General features: G+C 36.7%; 1 protein-coding gene across 1 annotated transcript in view; it reads left to right on the top strand.

The window, feature by feature from the left end:
• Positions 1-13,704, top strand: part of MLLT10 (myeloid/lymphoid or mixed-lineage leukemia (trithorax homolog, Drosophila); translocated to, 10) — a 229,455-nt gene that overhangs the window by 149,247 nt on the left and 66,504 nt on the right. The window contains exons 10-11 of the mRNA XM_011963857.1: positions 3,910-4,165; positions 6,794-7,363. Of these exons, the coding sequence (XP_011819247.1) occupies positions 3,910-4,165; positions 6,794-7,363 (826 nt within the window). The remainder of the gene's footprint in view (positions 1-3,909; positions 4,166-6,793; positions 7,364-13,704) is intronic.

The raw sequence follows: 13,704 nt of genomic DNA, 5'->3' as shown, positions 1-13,704 counted from the left end.
CCAGGATGGTCTCGATCTCCTGACCTCGTGATCCACCCGTCTCGGCCTCCCAAAGTGCTGGGATTACAGGCTTGAGCCACCGCGCCCGGCCGCTCTTCATTCTTTTTGGTATATTCACATTTCATTTATTATTTACCTGAAATAGTTCTTTTAGTATTTATTGTAGTGTTGGTCTGCTAGTGATTAGTTCTTTCAGCTTTTATATCCAAAAAAGCCTTTATTTTGTATTTGTTTTAGAAAGATATTTTATAATAGTTGCCCATGGAATTCTAAGTTGACAGTTTTTTCTTTTAGTACTCACCTGTTTTCTAGATTGAATGTTTTTAGGGAAGATTTTGCTTTCATTCTTATCTTTGTTTTTGGCATGTAAGACATCCTTTAAAAAAAGAAAAGAAAAGCCTGGTTTCTTGTAACATTTCCTCTTTATCATTGGTTTTTAATGATAAACGATTTGATAATGAACTGAGTTCATTTACTTTTCTTCATATTTATTTTTCTTGGGGTTACTTGAGGTTCTTAAACTGTGAGGTTTTTTTTTCTCATCAATTTTATAATTTTTCCTACTATTATTTCTTCAGTTTTGTGGGGACTTTTTGTCGTTTGTTTTGATCCCCCCATTCTTTTTGAGTAGTCTGGTAGCATGTAAATTAGGCTACTTAAAGTTGTTCTACAGCTCACTTTTCTTTTTTTTTTTTTTTTTTTAATCATTCTTTTGGTGATTTATGTTGGGTACTTTACATGTTGTAGTCTCAAGATCGGCTTGGTACAAAGTTTGTAGTTTTTTATGGGACACTTGAATAGTACATAATTTTATTTTAAAATTTTAACCAGCACATTATGTTTTCTAATGGTTGAAGGCATAGCACTTCTTGTCACCAGTGTAGATGACAGAGCCTTGTAGACTAATCTGAGGCAACCATACCTTTTGTAAATAATCATAGCTGCTTTTTCTTTGGTTACTTGTTATAGAGTCGTTATTTAATTTTGGATCTAGTTTTAAATTTTTGTTTGAAGTAAATAATTTTTGTTCCCACTTAATGGTATTGTGTAGGTATATTGGTGTTGCAGCTTATCTTTGGACTAATAGTTGGCCATGAAATAAAAATTACATGTATTCTGAATTAGCCTTTGAAAAGATTAAGTTGCCTATAAATCACAGTGTAGAACAAAGTATTTATGCAGCACTTCAGAGACTCTCAATACAGCCAGATATCCAGTTTTATCTCCAGTAGAAAAGAACAACAACTACAAAAGAACTTATATTTTTTCAGTATAGCACCAAATGAAGTAGTTTGCATTTTGTGGTCCAATTTGCATGAAAAAATAAATATTATTATGTACAAGAATTACACTCAGAGCAGTGAGATGTTCATACTATGATAGACATTAAGAATACAAAAGTGAGGAAACAAGATTTTGTGAATTTAGTCTTGGGCTTACTCATAGTGTGTCTTTCAGCCATCTCCCACCTCCCTCTGGTCTCCTTTTACCTGTCTTTTCCTCGATTTTGAGTTGATTGTTGTATGTTTATAATGGAGTTCCCTAGTGCCATATTGTCCCAACAGCACATTATGGAATAAGTACTTTTAAAATCACTTTTAAACATGGAATTAAAATAGAGGTTTCTCTTTGAATGAACTCTGCATTGCCTTAGTTAGTGTCATTATGTATAATTTAAAAATTGTTAACATCTAAAGCTAAAATTCATTTTTTTCATATTAAGTCTGATTATGTTCTGAAATGTAGGTTTGGACATTTTAAAAATGTTCAGTTATGGTTTTAATATGATTTTTTGTCACTGAAATTTGATTGCCTTATTCATTGCTTTCTTTGTAATATTGTTTCTTCCAAATGTCATGTTTTCATGGGTTTTTATGGATAGATTTATACTTGAGGGTTTGAGCAAGGATTCTCTGTTAATAAGTGGGAAAAATGACCATCTCTAATGTAGATTGTCATGTGGAAGTGAATAGTGTATTTTTATTGTAGTACTCTACCCAATTTTCTCTCCATTCTTTATTTGATACATGAACAAAAATACATGAGTGAAGAACACCACTGTGTTTTCTTAGATGACTTTTAAACTTCACTAGGTCATGCAAGGATCAGATGTGAGAGGAATGGAGAACCTCAGGATCAACTCAAGTAATTGGAAAAAGTATTTGAAAAATGAGGTGGGGTAGTTTCCAAATTGACCTGCCCAGCATGGAAAAGGTTCATATTTCTAAAGTAAGCCATGAAGTTTCATCAGCTTAAATATGATTGGTTTGTAGAGTGGGATTTTTTTTCCTTTTAAACTTACTTTGAAACATTTGTTCTTGTTTGTGGATTGTAGTTTGTTAGAATAGTGGAGTCCTTTGTTTTTATGAAATATTTCTTCTATTTAATGATGAATATCCATTATTGGCACTGAGATAATAGGGGCTGGGGAGGGCAACAGGTTGATAGAAAAGCCGCAAGAAAGGTTTGGTTTTCCAAACACTTAATTTCTTCTCTTATTCCTCTTTTTGAAATTGTTTTTGCTAAAAATGCCAGCCATTTTGAAACTTGATTTTATTGTCAGGTTCTCGTTTTTCATATTCATCTGATTGTTTGTGTTGAGTGGTGACTGTATGTGGGAAAATTCACTTTTGCATATTTTCAAATTTTTTCATTTTTATAGCAGAGATTTTAGATACATACAATAAAAAAGTATTCACTTATCCAACAAAAATTTAGTGCCGATTATGTTGCAAGCACTTCGCGAACTTTATGCTGTCCATGCCTCAGATACTTTAGTGAACTTAATGGCGACATTAAAACCTTTGCCCTAGTGGACTTTATAAACCTTTGATTTCAAAACATGGTGATTAATGTGCATCTGGTATAATACACTTTCATGTATTCGCCATTATTTGGGTATACCTTGTAATAAAAATGATTGCTGAAACTGGAAACTGTTAATACAGATCTTCATCCTTTTTCCTTAACAAATGCAGATCAAGGGAATAATTGAGAGCCACTTTTAGGGATAGTTATAAAATCTTACCTTTGCGATATATAACTTTTTCCTCAACATAACAACTGGAAAAATGATTTCTGGTTCAAATCTTTCTGTTTTTTTGCAAAGGGACCCTCACCTGAATTCTTTAAAAAAGTTTCGCTCTGTCCTCTGCTAGCCTTATAAATTTATGGATATGGTCCTCTAATGGATTTGTAGCACGTTAGTCCCTTATTGTCACCTTCCTGTGTTGAACACTAAAGCTTATTTTAATTTCATGTCTAAGAAGTGTAGACATTGTTAAAAAAAAAAATGATGTTGCTTGACAAATGCTTATCTTCATTATTACTGTGTGTCACTTCATAAATATAACTAATACATACTTTTACTAGTTGTTGCAATTTGATCCTGAAACAGCCATCTTTATCTATGCTTTTTCTTTCTTCTTCTTTTTTTTTTTTCTCTGAGACAGAGTCTCGCTCTGTCGCCCAGGCTGGAGTGCAGTGGCCGGATCTCAGCTCACTGCAAGCTCCGCCTATTCTCCTGCCTCAGCCTCCCGAGTAGCTGGGACTACAGGCGCCCGCCACCTCGCCCGGCTAGTTTTTTGTATTTTTTAGTAGAGATGGGGTTTCACGGTGTTAGCCAGGATGGTCTCGATCTCCTGACCTGGTGATCCACCCGTCTCGGCCTCCCAAAGTGCTGGGATTACAGGCTTGAGCCACCACGCCCGGCCTTCTTTTTTTTTTTTTTTAAGTAATTATAATAGACTTAAATTGTTTTTCGATGGTTTTCCTAGGTGTACTGACTTATTTTTAGAACAGAAACTTTGTGTTTATTCTGCAAGTTCTTATTATTAATGTCACCTATTGTTTTCTGTGACTAAAATGTAATCAACTCTTTTTCCTTCCCTTTTTGAATCAAAATGTTAGACTTATACAAGCACTAGCAACAACTCTATATCTGGATCATTGAAGCGCTTGGAAGATACTACTGCACGATTTACAAATGCAAATTTCCAGGAAGTCTCTGCACACACCTCTAGTGGAAAAGATGTTTCAGAGACTAGAGGGTCAGAGGGCAAAGGGAAGAAATCTTCAGCTCACAGCTCAGGTCAAAGGGGAAGAAAGCCTGGTGGTGGAAGAAATCCAGGAACAACTGTGTCAGCAGCTAGCCCTTTTCCTCAAGGTATTAGTGATGTTTTAGTAAAATACTTGTCTTTAAGATGGTTAATAATAGTTATGCTTTGTAAAAGAATTTTTAAAAAATGGATGTTCTAGATTATTATATGTTTAGTTGCTATAGTAAGATTACTTTAAAGATGGTGTTTCCTATTAAATTTTTCTGATACTTTTTCATTCCTTTTATAATATGATTTGTGTTTCCAGAGTTGAATTGTAATTTTAATGTTTAACTAGACATGGAATAATGCTTAAAATTGGGGAGAAAAATAATAAAAGCTGGAGCTTTGCTTTGAGTTCTCTAGAACAGCCCTTCTTTTTGTTTGAGATGGAATCTTGCTCTGTTGCCCGGGCTGGAATGCAGTGGCGCAATCTCGGCTTACTGCAACCTACGCCTCTCGGGTTCCAGTGATTCTTGTGCCTCAGCCTCTTGAGTAGCTGGGATTACAGGTGTATGCCACCATACCTGGTCAATATTTGTATTTTAGTAGAGATGGGATTTCATCATGTTGGCCAGGCTGGTCTCGAACTTCTGACCTCAGGTGATCCTCCCGCCTTGGCCTCCCAAAGTGCTGGGATTACAGGCTTGAGCCACTGTTCCTGGCATCTTTTCTATAAGTGTTTTTTATTTATATTTCCTAAATGTTAAAAACAATTAAGGTTGACCAGGCATGGTGGCTCACATCTATAAGCCTAGCAGTTTGGGATGCTGAGGCGGGCCGAACTCTTGAGGCCAGCTTGGGCAACATGGTAAGACCCCATCTCTATAAAAAATTTAAAAATCAGCTGTGTGTGGACTGGGCCCAGTGGCTCATGCCTGTAATCCCAGCATTTTCTGAGGCTCAGTCAGGTGGATCATCTGAGCTTAGGAGTTGGAGACCAGCCTAGGCAACATGGCAAAACCCTGTCTCTCTAAAAAATACAAAATTAACCGGGCGTGGTGGCACATGCCTGTAGTCACAGCTACTTCAGAGGCTGAGGTGGAAAGATTGCTTGAGCCCAGGAGGTTGAGGCTGCAGTGAGCTGAGATTGCACTACTGCACTCCAGCCTGGGTGACAGAGTGAGACCCTGTCTCCTTGGACAGGCAAACAAAATTAGCCAGGTGTGGTGATGTGCACCTGTGGTCCCTGCTCCTCAGGAGGCTGAAGTGCGAGGATTGCTTGACCCAGGGAGGTTGAAGCTACAGTGAGCTGTGATTGTGCCACTGCACTCCAGCCTAGGCAACAGAACAAGAACCTGCCTCAAAAAGCAAACAAACAAAAAACAAAAACAAACAAAACCCACTAAATAAATAAATACAATTAAGGTTTACATTTTTTAGTAGATAAATACTGGACAATTTTTAGGGGGTTTACATAGGTCTCAGTAAATAAGTTGATTAATAATGCATTTGTTACGAAGTTTGAGGTTTAACAGGTTAACACAACACCCTGTTTTCTAGGTTGTGTGTGTGTGTGTGTGTGTGTGTGTGTGTGTGTGTGTGTGTTCGTTCTGAGACAGGGCCTTGCTTTGTTGCCCAGGCTGGAGGGCACTCGTGTGTTCATGGCTCACTGCAAGGTTGACCTCCTGGGCTCAAGCATTCTTCCCGCTTCAGACCTTCAGTTAGCTTTTGCCTCCACCTTTGTCTCCCAAGTAGGTGGGACCACAAGCATGCGTCACCATGCCCAGCTCATTTTTAAATTTTCTGTAGAGACGGGTTCAGCCTCCTGAGTAGCTGGGATTAGAGGGCCGCGCCACCACGCCCGGCTAATTTTTGTATTTTTAGTAGAGTCGGAGTTTCATCATGTTGGTCAGGCTGGTCTCGAACTCCTGACCTCATGATCCTCCTGCTTCGGCCTCCCAAAGTGCTGGGATTACAGGCATGAGCTATTGTACCCACCCTAAGGTTTTTATATTTTAGAATGGCATGGTGGGGTACTGATGTTCTTTAAAGAAAGAATAAGCAGTGGTGGCTGATTTCTTTATGAAGTTGCATGAAAATTGGATTGGGAGAATGTGAGGCATAGATTAGATTCCATATGATCATTATTTTGTCAAATTTTCTATTGTGGTAGATTCAGCTGAACAATAACAATGACTGGTATGTCTTAAAGTTAAAACTTAGAACTCATAACCTAGGAAACGTCTTTAGGTTCTTATTGTATATTGGGAACATTTTCAGTCATACCTTCAATATTCAAAAAAGAAGTTCCCCTATACATTTAGAGTCAGATTATAGTCTTGTTAACGTCTTCTTGCATGACTGTGGAAAGGAGACTACTGTTCTTTAGTCCTTCCTCAGGCATACATGAGGTGTTAGGGGGAGAATTGCGGAATGTTGCTGTGGCAAAAGGTAGGTGAAGTAAAACACATCTTATATCTTAATAATTATTTAAGTAATAGCTTGCAATTCCACAGTAAACATTTAATACCATCTATAAAATGACACGTATTTTTAAAGGTAATTTTAGGGATAAATTTGACTTCAGTAATAAGTTTTCAAGTCTTAATATACTGATGTCCTAAGTGTTGTAGTTAATTTTTTTAACTCTCTCTTCTCTTTGATGATTATATCATGTCTGCTGCTTATGGAAACTTTAGCATCCAATTTTTCTGTCCCCCCTCCCCCGCCTTTTTTTTTTTTTTAAACTACAGGCAGTTTTTCAGGAACTCCAGGCAGTGTAAAATCATCTTCTGGAAGTTCAGTACAGTCTCCCCAGGATTTCCTGAGCTTTACAGACTCAGATCTGCGTAATGACAGTTACTCTCACTCCCAACAGTCATCAACAACCAAAGATGTACATAAAGGAGAGTCTGGAAGCCAGGAAGGGGGGGTAAATAGTTTTAGTACCTTAATTGGCCTCCCTTCAACCTCAGCTGTTATTTCACAGCCTAAAAGCTTTGAAAATTCACCTGGAGATTTGGGTAATTCCAGCCTTCCTACAGCAGGATATAAGCGGGCTCAAACTTCTGGCATAGAAGAAGAAACTGTAAAGGAAAAGAAAAGGAAAGGAAATAAACAAAGTAAGCATGGACCTGGTAGACCCAAAGGAAACAAAAATCAAGAGAATGTTTCTCATCTCTCAGTTTCTTCTGCTTCACCAACATCATCTGTAGCATCAGCTGCAGGAAGCATAACAAGCTCTAGTCTGCAGAAATCTCCTACATTGCTCAGGAATGGAAGTTTACAGAGCCTCAGTGTTGGCTCATCTCCAGTTGGTTCAGGTAGGGGTTTGCCTATTATTTTTTTCCTTCACTCCCACCACCTCCCTTCCTCTGTCTCAAAATATTTTCAACTGTTGTTGGAAACTTGGAATTACTTGGAATTACTAAATGACATTTAATTAAAGTGAAATTTTTTAGTTTTTAAATTTTCTAATGGAAAATACAAAAATGTCTTAAAATCTTAGATGATTTGGTTTTTGGGAAAGATGTTCGGCACTAATTTGATTTTACTTAATTAAATGTAGGCTAAACAGTCTATTGGTCGGTCATTCATTACTTACAAAACACTTAGAATTTATTTCCTATTTTTGTTTTACCTGCACAGTATTTTTAAAAAAACCAATGCAGAATTTACATTTAGGGTGTGAGTGTTTTTACCCTTTGTTTTTTGTTTTGTTTTGAGCTCCCTTTCTCTAAACTTCAATTTTAGTCATCATTTTCTAAATGACTTCTCACACAGGTATTACTTGAATTACTCTATCCTGGGACATTTTTATATCAGTGATAAATGATTTAAGTTTGTGGAATCTAGCAGTCACGTTTTATTTCAGGAGGTATCCGAAATGATTTAATTTTGTTTTCAAATATACTTCATAATTTTACCATTCTTTTTATTATACGACAAGTGAGTTGATATACATTGTTATTCATACCATTGGGATATTTCTGTAACTTGCAATTTGTGTTATGAATATTATTTTCAATTTTTAAAAATTTCTTCAAAATGCATGTTTTTAGACAGACCCTTAGCAGTTAATATTAACTGAAATGTCAGCATTTATCTTTTAAATTGCATCTTGAATTTAAGATAAATAGTTTTCAATAAATGTTGAAACCTTTCTTCTAGTTTTAGATTTCTGATTGTTGAAATAACAAGAATTTAGCTAAGATAAATTATGGATTGTATTTGTTCTATTAGTTGGTGGCAAGGGTAGGTAGGAAATGGTATGAAAAATGATACAATTTAATGAAGAATGCTCATGTTTATTTTTTAAATACAAAATTTTAGATTGTTTTAATAGTTGTGAATACAGAGTACTAACTTCAGTAAACAAACAGAAAAAAGAGCACTCCAAGAGAGAAAATATTATATGTAAAGGTCAGATGTGAGAAATAATAACTATAACTGTGATTTGTTATGTGCCAGTTATGTTAATATTTATTATCTCATTTAACAACAGTTATAAAATGTCTTCATTTTAAAGCTGGTGACACTGAGGCTTTGAAAGATAAAATAAGATGCCCAAGATCACATAGCCAGGAGTTTCTTTGTATTCAGAAATGAGTGGAATCTATAGGTGCATTAAGGATGGTTCTAGAGCAGGATTTATCAGTCTTAGCGTTATTGACAATTTGGATCCGACAAGTCTTCGTGTGTTACCCTGTGGATTGCAGGATATTTACCAGAATCCCCAGTCCCTGCCCCCTACAGGCCAAGAGCATCATCACACTCTCCCTTCCCACCGTGGGAATAAAAAATGTCTCCAAACATTGTTTAATGTGTTAAATGTGTCCAGGGGACCAAAACTACCTCTGGTTGAGGCTCACTATTTTAGAGGGGGAAAATATATATAAATTGCAGTGAGAAAGAAGTTCATAGAAAAGGTTTAAATATATTGCATATTTGAATGTATGCTTTTTATTTATATGTTTCCTTGGAGACTAGAAGGGCTTAGCAGTAAGCCCCCTTGTCACAAAAAGTACCTTTAGACAAACTTAATTTAAAAAATTGAATTTCTCTTCATTTTTAGCAAGAGGCATAATTAATCACATGACTACCTTACTGAGAAGATAAAGCTAGATTTGCTTTTGTGGGGAGACCTCTTTACCGATTTTCTGTAGTTTTGAAGCATAGTCTGAGAATTTCTAAATTTCAGAAATTACTTTTGAATGCTTATTTGAAACACATCTCCAAATTAATAAAATTAAGATATTGATTTACATCCCTGAAAATATTTTCCTATCTGTTACAGATTTGGGTAGATGTTAGGTATAAGGAATAGTGTTCCTCATAGGATGGTTGCTTTCAGAGGGCAGTGTTTGTGCTACTCCTGTGGCAGAAAAAAAGGATTTGGATCTCTTACCATTAGGTAAACGTAGTAATTTAGGGGGAAATTCTTATAAGTATTAGTTCACAAAAATAAATGACCTAAGAAATTTATCTGCCAAGAAATTTTTAAAACGTTGTGTTTAAAAATTACTCTGGGGCTGGGCGTGGTGACTCACACCTGTAATCCCAGTATTTTGGGGGGCTGAGGCGGGCGGATCACCTGAGGTGATCGAGACCATCCTGGCCAACATGGTGAAACCCCATGTCTACTAAAAATACAAAAATTAGCTGGGCATGGTGGCATGCACCTGTAGTCCCAGCTACTAGGGAGGCTGAGGCAGGAGAATCACTTGAACCCGGAAGGCAGAGGTTGCAGTGAGCCAAGGTCAGGCCACTGCACTCCAGCCTGGGAGACAGAACGAGACTCCATCTCAAACAAACAAACAAACAAAATTACTCTGAAGATGTTATATGTCTTGTTAAAGCTATAATCATGGAATAAGATTATTGAAAACTATTTGAGATATATTCTTTAGTTTTATATATGTTAATAAACATTTTAAGACTTAGTGCAGAACATTTATTGATAATAGTAAAAAGTGTATCCTTATCCAGAAGAGGCTTGGCTTCATGCCATGAATATTTAGGAATTACACTGCTTTAGTCATAATAAGTTAATAATTGCTAACTGCTGATTAACACTGAGTGTGTGCCACACATTGTGTTAAGCAGTTAATAAGCATTAAGTGTTATTCCTTATTGTATAGGACAAGAAACTGAGACAAAATTCTCTTAGGTTTTAAGTGATGGAAACGTGCATTTTCCCTGGGTCCAGAGCCGTTTAATTAGACAGTTTAACAGGTGTTTGCTGATGAGTGTCTAACACCACACTAGTGTAACGTCAGTTTTACTTTAAGCAAAGAGATCCCTGAACAAATTTGAACCAATAATTTAACTTTCTTACTAGTATGAAAAGTTAATTTTTCCTTTGGACTAATTTGAAATTGAGAAATCATTTAGTAATTGGGGAAACAAGAAGTTTCCCCCCCCCGCATATAATAAATAACTAGGAAGGAGAAAATGTATACAGTCATCCTTTGGCATCCATGGGGAATTGGTTCCAGGACCACCTGCAAATACCAAAGTCCAAGATGCTCAAGTTTCTGTTATAAAATGTCATAGTATTTTCATATAACCTGTGCACATCTTCCTGTGTACTTATTCATTTCTAGATTTCTTATAATATCTAGTATCATGTAAATGCTATGTAAATAGTTGTTATACTATATTGCTTAGGGAATCATGACAGGAAAAAGAGTCTGTACACATTCAGTACAGACTCAATTTTTTCCTCCAAATATTTCTATGCAAGGATGGTTGAATCCCCAGATGTGGAATCCCACAAATACAGAAGACAACTGTATTATGTATTACATCATCACAAATTGTTTTTCATGATGCTCTTTTTAAAAGATTGACTTTCTTGAATGACAGGTTGATAATTTAGTAATGTCGAAGATGATCTTTGTAAGCACATTAGTTAAACTGTAACATTCACTATAATACTCCCGAGGCTAGGAGCTGTTTCTGACATTCACAACTGTATCCCCACTTCCAACACAGTGCTTTAAACATAGTAAATGTTAAACATCATTTTTAAAAATGAATGAATACCATTAGTTTTCTTGTGTGTATGTCATCTGGTTAGTAGTATCCTGTATGATTTTGTACTTTACTCTGAGTGTTAATAGCTAAGCTGTAAGACAAATTACTTTATTTGTAGAACTTTTCTTTTTTTCTTTTTTCTTTTCTTTCTTTTTTTTTTTTTTGAGTTGGAGTCTTGCTCTGTCACCCAGGCTAGAGTGTAGTGGCCCGATCTCGGCTCACTGCAACCTGTTCCTCCCAAGTTCAAGCAATTCCCCTGCCTCAGCCTCCCTAGTAGCTGGGACTACAGGTGCATGCCACCACACCCAGCTAATTTTTGTATTTTTAGTAGAGACGGGGTTTCACCATGTTGGCCAGGATGCTCTCCGTCTCTTGACCTCATGATCCACCTGCCTCAGCCTAGCAAAATGCTGGGATTACAGATGTGAGCCCCTGGGCCCGGCTATTTTTAGAGCTTTTCGTGTAGTATTTATTTTGCCAGTTTATGATGAAAAATATTATTAAGTTGGAAAAGATCATGGAGAGGTTGAATTGTACTTTGAAGTAGGCAGAAAATGAAGGCCAACATTACCTGAAAAGAAAGTAAAGGTCTGTTTGAGGGAAAAGCCTAATAGGAACAGGAAGCTTGTGTTTGTGGCACTGTGAAGGTAATGTTTATAGGGTAGCATGGGTTCATGGAGAGATGAATGGCAGACTGAAGAAATCAGACTGATAAGCTAATGATCTTTTTCTTAAAACAACTATTCTGGCTAATTACCGTTATAAAAGAATTTCATTAATGGAAAAGAAAAAAATCCTGTCTCATTCAGCTTAGCAATGCTTATATAATGTCTTCTTTGAGTACGTTTAAGTTTCTTAGGAACTCTTTAGTTGCTCTCTCATTTGATCCTTGGAACAGCCTTGTGAAATAGGATAGCTCCTGTTGTTGTTATTTCTCCTTTACAACTAGGATGTAAAGCAGGAATAGAGTCAGGTTCTAATGTTGATTCCCTCTTGAAATTATTGGCTAGAAGTATTAGTTTTAATAGTAATCAAAATTCTCTCATGACATGTTTAAATTGTAGCAGAGTACATTTTTTCTGGGAACCGTAGATCAAATTAGAGTAGAAGCCTAGAAAACACCTATAAAATGTTTGATTCAGAGTTTAGATTGTAAAATTTTTATTGTGGATTGAAGTGTGTCCTGATAAATGACCTGTTTTATAGTGACTTGTACAAAATGGAAAATTAGTGTGTTTTTAAAAGTGATTTCTAAGAGTTTTAAGTTTGGGGCTTATAGGTTTTGTTCTTCTTTTGACTGAACTCTTTTCTATGTACATTCTTTTGAGTTCTGAACAGTTAGGCACAGGGTCTTTTGAAACATCAAAAACAGTTTTGGAAGAGTTGACAATCTGTCCTTTCCTCCTTGCTATTTATCTTCACCACATTACAAAAATTTATGATTTACTAAAGTGAAAGTTGAGAACATCTTTTTCTTCACTAAAACCATCTTGTTATTTTCTCTGAGAAAAGTCAGATATTCATTAACCCATTTATGCCGGAGGTTGCAACTTTTTTTGTGTGAAAAATCAGACCCTGGTGATGACCTTGAGCAGTAGGATATAAATAACTCCCACAAATTTAGGTTCCAGTAATGGAACACGAGGCATAAAGAACTCAAAGTGCAAGGGGTTGATGGTTTAGCATTTCCTGGGGCGTACTATGTCCTTTCAAAGTACAGGTTGAGTAACCTTTATTAAAAATTCTTGAGACCATAGTGTTGGAATTTCAGATTTTGGGGGGATTTTGCAATACTTGCATTATATATACTTACCAGTTGAGCATCCCTAATCTGAAAATCAGAAATCCAAAATGCTGCAATGAGCATGAGAGTCATGGGAGCACTCAAAAAGTTTTGGATTTGGGGGCTATGGTTTTGGTTAAATAATATCCAAGGAATTCCCAGGTATCCCTCCTTTAAAAAACTTTTGCCAACAGTGTTAGCCATAAGGGAATACCAGTTGCTTCCAGAATTAGCAAACCCAGGTCCTTTGAGTCACAGCCTTGGTCCAGTTTTATCAGTTATATTTCCCTTAGAAAGCCATATAGAAATTTAAGTTCTCATATTCTGAGCAGATTTTGCTTTTAGTAATGTTTTATTACCTTATTTTCTGCACCTTCTGCTTGTTCTCGTTTCGGTGGAATAAAAGAGTAAGGGTAATAATGTCTTATTCATTTGTTATCTTTCTCTCTTTTTTTTTTTTTTTGAGACCGAATCTTGCTCTGTCACCCAGGCTGGAGTGTGGTGGTACAATCTCGGCTCACTGCAACCTGTTTCCCATGTTCAAGCAATTCTTGTGCCTCAGCCTTCCAAGTAGCTAGGATTACAGACATGTGCCACCGTTGTGTTTTTAGTAGAGATGGGGTTTCACCATATTGGGCAGGCTGGTCTCAAACTCCTGACCTCATGCGCCCACCTTGGCCTCTCAAAGTGCTGGGATTACAGGCTTGAGCCACCACACGCAGCCATCTTTCTCAAAAATGAATGGTTCAGGCCGGGCGCTGTGGCTCAAGCCTGTAATCCCAGCACTTTGGGAGGCCGAGACGGGCGGATCACAAGGTCAGGAGATCGAGACCATCCTGGCTA

This window comes from Colobus angolensis, unplaced genomic scaffold (genome assembly GCF_000951035.1).
Source record: "Colobus angolensis palliatus isolate OR3802 unplaced genomic scaffold, Cang.pa_1.0 Scaffold63, whole genome shotgun sequence".
Classification (NCBI taxonomy): domain Eukaryota; kingdom Metazoa; phylum Chordata; class Mammalia; order Primates; family Cercopithecidae; genus Colobus; species Colobus angolensis.
The sequence above is the reverse complement of the archived record's forward strand: the minus strand, read 5'-3'. Positions and strand labels throughout refer to the sequence as shown.